A 5,980-nucleotide genomic window follows, 5' to 3' on the forward strand; every position below is an offset into this window, starting at 1 on the left:
GAGTGTGTCCTCTGGTGTACAGTGAGGACTGACTTACGGCTAAAGCCTCGTCCACACTCCCTGCAGACATAGGGCTTCTCTCCTGAGTGTGTCCTATGGTGTACAGTGAGGAGTGACTTCTGACTAAAGCCTCGTCCACACTCCCTGCAGATATAAGGCTTCTCCCCTGAGTGTGTCCTCTGGTGTATAGTGAGGACTGACTTCCGGCTAAAGCCTCGCCCACACTCCCTGCAGACATAGGGTTTCTCTCCTGAGTGTGTCCTCTGGTGTCTGATGAGGTATGACTTCTGAATAAAGCCTTGCTGATACTCCCTGCAGACATAGGGTTTCTCACCTGAGTGTGTCGTCAGGTGTATAGTGAGGAGTAACTTCTGACTAAAGCCTCGTCCACACTCTCTACAGACATAGGGCTTCTCCCCTGAGTGTGTCCTCTGGTGTACTGTGAGGACTGACTTACGGCTAAAGCCTCGTCCACACTCCCTGCAGACATAGGGCTTCTCTCCTGAGTGTGTCCTCTGGTGTACAGTGAGGAGTGACTTCTGACTAAAGCCTCGTCCACATTCCCTGCAGACATAGGGCTTCTCCCCTGAGTGTGTCCTCTGGTGTATAGTGAGGACTGACTTCCGGCTAAAGCCACGCCCACACTCCCTGCAGACATAGGGTTTCTCTCCTGAGTGTGTCCTCTGGTGTCTGATGAGGTATGACTTCTGAATAAAGCCTTGCTCATACTCGCTGCAGACATAGGGCTTCTCCTCTGAGTGTGTCTTCTGGTGTCTAATGAGGTCTGACTTCTGGCTAAAGCCTCGCTCAAACTCCTTGCAGACATAGGGCTTCTCCTCTGTGTGTGTCCTCAGGTGTGTGATAAGGCTTGACTTAGCACTAAAGCCTTGCCCACACTCTCTACACGTAACTTTTGCAATTCTTGGGATTCCTTTCCCCAGGAATAATTTGCCTGTGTCCTCAGCATTCATCCTCTGGCCTGGGCATGCATCTGTCTGCGTCATTCTGTTAGCCTCCCTAGAACTCCCCATTTGCTCTTTGGGTAGACTAGAGAAAGTCTTTAAAATGTCCCCCTGTCTTGTCCTTTCAAACATGGCTTTGGACCCATCTCCCATCTCTAGACCTTCTGCTCTGTCATTCATGGAGAGTTGCTCAGAATGCGGCTCCTTCCCATCCCCTGGATGGCAGTGCTCTAGGTGAAGGTGTTTTTCCGCAGTAGTTCTTGGAGAGGACTGAGAGGGATGGGTGTGCTGCACTTGTTGATGGAGGAATTTCTGACCAGACAAGACCAGAGGGCAGGGAGGACATGGATGGATCTCTGCCTTTGGTTCTCCTGGAAGAGAAAGATTTCCATCAGAGTCAGTGGAGAAAGGATGGTCTGCTGTCTGCTTTGTGGAAAGAGCTCCTCTTAGGATTAGAACACAGGCTCTGACTCCACCAAGTCCTCCTTTATAGGGTTACTTTTCCCTCCATCCTTATTCATTGCATCTTCTTCAGCAATTGGAAACCCACATCTGGGACTCAAGTGTGGACAATATAGAACTGGCCCTGGTCCACTAACTAAAGGACACTAGTTCTTGCTCACTTATACCTCTCTCATTTTCCAAAAATTATAAAGGACACACGTGTGCTTTGCCAGGCTGCGCTCCTCCTGCTCATACCTGACTCACTTCCCCCAGGCATCCTCGAGCTGAAATGCGATAGGAAGTTCTGTTTCAAATTATATCTCATGCAGACAACTCCCACCTTTGTCCACCACCCCCCTCTCTCCTGGGCGCTAAAGTAGTCCCCAAGTGGATCCCCAATCACATCTTGATCCTAGAGTCTAACCAAAGCCTCCTCATCCCCAGAGGTTTCCCCCACTCTCAGGACAATTCCTAATATTGTAGCATCAATTTCAGACTCTAGTTTCCCCATTTCTGTCTCTATAGGAGCTCTGGTGTTGCTGTAGAATAAAGTTGGAAGTTCAAACCAACCAGCTGTTCAACGGGAGAAAGATGAGTCTTTCTGCTCTCATAAAGATTTACCACCTCGGAAACCCTACACAGTGTTGCTATGAGTAGGAATGGACTCATGGCCATGGGTGTGGGTCTAACCCTGTTTCCTCTACTCCCCTCAACCGCTGGTTCTGCTGGGGTGTCCTGACTGTTTCTCAAACACCCTCTTGCCTGCCTCATGAAGTTGCATGCATTGCTTTCTCCACCCAAGTTTTCTGCCCACAGCTATTTGAACGTCTCAGTCCACCTGCTCATGAGTAATGTGAGGCAGCTGTCCCCAGTCTCTGCCGTACTGAGTCCTTTCACACAGGATGTCCTCCCCTGCATGAGTGTCTGATGTGACACGCATGTCGGTGCTCCATTTGGTGTAGTAGGCGGGTGTGGACGACCACCGATTTTAGTTCACTATCTGTTGTGGTAGACGTCTGTACAAATTCATTGTCTTGTGTTGGATCATGTGTACGCATGCTCACTGGCATGACACACACATGTGCATGCTCATTAGTATGACATGTGTGGGCATGTATTCTGTATGTTGGTGCTGTTTCTCTACTTAAGTCACTCTGCTGTCTTGATGAATCTGTAGTTCTAGTTACTGGAACCCCATCTAATAGAGCAGGCTGTCACCTGCTTCTTCTAACAATTCACTGAAATGATGACTGAGTGAATGAGTTTTTTAGTAATGTGGAGGAGTTTAAGAAGAAAGCGGTAGGGGCCACAAAACCGCCTTAGTAGACGCTAGAAGAAGCCTGAGAACTTGTTTTGGCCTGAAGTGCTATTATACAATGTGTGCCTGACCACCTGTCTGTCCACATGGACAGGGAGCAGCTGGGCACAAGGAACCTCCTTCCTTCGGAGGCACTTTCTGATGAACTGAGCAGACTCTAGGCATCTTCTAGCACTTCCCAAACAGGGTAGGTGATGAGGACGGTGTCCTCATTCTCCAACAGACCCCACCCCTTCCTTTTCTGGACCCCTCCCCACGCACCAGCCATCTCCAGCACTCTCGGTGGGCCTCCCTTTCCGGCTTCCACTCCCCCCTTACTGTGGGTGTCCTCCTCATGCGCTCCTCCATGGCTTTTGGTGAGCTTCATGTTGTCAGCATCACCCACAGGTTTTGAGAGTTCCAGCTCAAGAGCACAGTGCCTGTGGAAAGAAGAGGTGGCAGTCAGGACAGCGACCCAAGTCACTGCCCTGTGCCAAGTGTATCTGGAACTGGGGTCAGAGGAGAAGGACTATGGGAATTCAGGGTGTTGAGGCGTTACAAGTTCTGATGCAGTAGCGCAGCCAAGGGGTCGTGGGAGTTCAGAATGGCGTTTCTCAGAGAAGTGTCTGGGGTCTCCGCCAGGAAAATGTGGAAAGATCTATGAATACAGCAGGCTGGGTATCTAAGAGCAGGGATCTGTAGACTGATGGGATATAGGGTCCTTCAAGCTGCGGGGGTTTAGATTCTCTCAGCATGACGAGATTTGGGATTTCATAGAGCAAGGGGCTTTTGAATCATCCAGGTTGAGAGTTTGGGGACCGGAGGATGAGGTTATTTGTAGTCTCTGAAGCTGAGGTGATTTGGGTCCTTTAGGGTTGGGGGATTTGCAATCAGTTGGGAGAACAGAATTTGAGTTTTTTCTGAATGACGAGATTTGAGGTACTTAGGTTGAGAAAATGAAGGATCTATCATGTTAAGGGGATAAGAGCCTGGGTACCTCAGACTCACATTCAGGAGATTTAGGGTCTCATGAAATGGATTTAAATTACACAACAATGAGGTTATTGAGGGTTGCTCAGGCTAAGGAGAGGAGATCCCGAGTACCCAGGATGAGGAGAATACAGGATCTCTGAAGTAGGGTTAATATGGGGTGTCTGTAGTGAGAGTTTCAGTGTTTCTCAAATTAAGGGAATTAAGGTTCTTCAGGTTCTTAATGTTTGATGGTCTCAGGACAAGGGACATCACTCGTCTGTCAGTTTGTTGGATGCTAAACCTCTGGTATTCCAAATCCCAACTGAGTTACCCATGGGGAACAGGATTCAGCAGAGCTTCAGATGAGGACAGATTGGAACACCCACACCTACAGATGATACCCACTTGCCATGGCTCCAATGATGGGACAAACAGAGCTCAACCCGAAGAAGACAGAAGAGGAAAAAAGCGTCACCTGATACAATTTGATAAACTGGACATCCACTTATAAATGCAGCAGTCCAAAATAGGAAATAAATCCCTCCTCCAAGAATTATTCCCCCCCCCCACACACAAAGAGTAGATAGGGATGGCCATCTTGAACACTGACCAACCAAAATGGGAGAAGGGATACAAAGGCAAGGAGTGACTGGCTTACAAGCTTTCAAGAGGGAACCTAGATCCACAGGGCGAGGAGGATGGTAGAGTGTCCAGTGAGTAGTATCCGACAAGTCTAGGTAGGGCAGATGAAAAGAAATGCAGATGGGTCTCTTGGGAAGCAAGGGTGAATAACTGTTACCAGGATTGATTGTGAGGACTGGAAATGTAAAGATGGACATTTTATAGCAAGGAGGGAAATGATAAACCTTTCAGTCTGGGAGCGGAGGGCCCTGTGACCATCAATGGAAAAGAGCGGAGAGCTGGACCCCACCCAGAGGAGCAGTGAGGCTGGAGACTGAGACAGGATGACGTGAAGAGATGGAGTGGCTGGGGACTAGGATCTGAAGAAGGAGAAGGGCTGTGTGCTGAGGACCGTGAGGGGAAGGCAGGCAGGATTGCAGGGTGTACCCTTTGGTTGGGTGATGATGCATAGACGGGATGGAAACTATGACAATGAGACGATGTATGATGGAATGAATGTAAAACTAATGTTACCCCATGTAGACGATCACACAATACACAATAAAACATTGAAAAAAAAGATTAGGACAGATTGGAACATAGGACCTGGCATTAATTGATATAGTGCCAGAAGATGAGGCCTTGGGTTGGGAGGCACTAAAATAAGACTGTGTAAGAGCTCCTTCCTCAGAGCAGTCGACCTGAATGATGTGGATGGAATGAAGCTTGTGGGAACCTTTACTTGCTGATGGAGCACGGCTCAACATGAGAAGAAACAGCTGCGAACGTCCATTAGAGAAAAGAACATGGAGGGTGTGAGACACAGGAAAACTGGAAGTCCTCTAAAATGCCAACGTCCATTAGAAATAAGACATGGAGTGTGTGAGACATAGAAAAATGTCCATTAGAGATAAGGATGTGGAGTGTGTGAGATACAGGAAAACGTCCATTAGAGACAAGAACATGGAGTGTGTGAGACACAGGAAAACATCCATTAGAAATAAGAACGTGGAATGTATGAGACACAGGAAAACTGGAAGTCATCAAAAATGAAGTGGAAAGCTTGAAGATTGGCAGCCCAGTCATTAGTAAGCTGAAATGAACTAGTATTGCCTATTATAAATCAGACAGTCATATGGCCTACTGTGCTGGCAATGACAGATGGAAGGGGATCACAATTGTAGTCACTGTCACAAAGAATATTTCAAGGTCTGTCCTCAAGTATTATGCTGTCCGTGATAGGGTAACATCAACCCTACAAGGAAGACCATTGAATATGATTATGATTCAAACTTACACATCAACTTGTATATGTCAAAGATGAAGGAACTGAAGATTTTTATGAAGTTTTGCACTATGAAATTGATCAAACATGCAGTCAAGATTCGTTGATAATTACTGGCGATTGGACTGTGAAAAATGGAAACGGAATGATCAGTGGTTGGAAAATATGGCGCTGGGGCTAGAATCAACCCAGAGGATCTCACTTAGAATCTTGTAAAACCAATGACTTATTCATTACAAATACCTTTTTGCAACAATACTAATGGTGGACCTCATCAGATGGGATACACAGGGATCAAACTGACTACAGCTGTGGAAAGAGATTATGGGGAAACTCAGTATCATCAGGCAGAACCAGGCAATAGGGGCAGACTGCAGAATAGACCAGCATTTGCTCATA

The 5,980-nt window shown here is 47.3% G+C and overlaps 1 protein-coding gene across 1 annotated transcript in view; it reads right to left on the minus strand.

The window, feature by feature from the left end:
- Positions 1 to 1,004, minus strand: part of LOC102836450 (histone-lysine N-methyltransferase PRDM9-like) — a 2,134-nt gene extending 1,130 nt beyond the window's left edge. The window contains exon 1 of the mRNA XM_006877833.1: positions 370 to 1,004. Coding sequence (XP_006877895.1) covers positions 370 to 1,004 — 635 coding nt within the window. The remainder of the gene's footprint in view (positions 1 to 369) is intronic.
- Between the last annotated feature and the right edge of the window lie 4,976 nt (positions 1,005 to 5,980).

The sequence above is a fragment of the Chrysochloris asiatica genome, unplaced genomic scaffold (assembly GCF_000296735.1).
Source record: "Chrysochloris asiatica unplaced genomic scaffold, ChrAsi1.0 scaffold00630, whole genome shotgun sequence".
In the NCBI taxonomy this organism is placed as follows: domain Eukaryota; kingdom Metazoa; phylum Chordata; class Mammalia; order Afrosoricida; family Chrysochloridae; genus Chrysochloris; species Chrysochloris asiatica.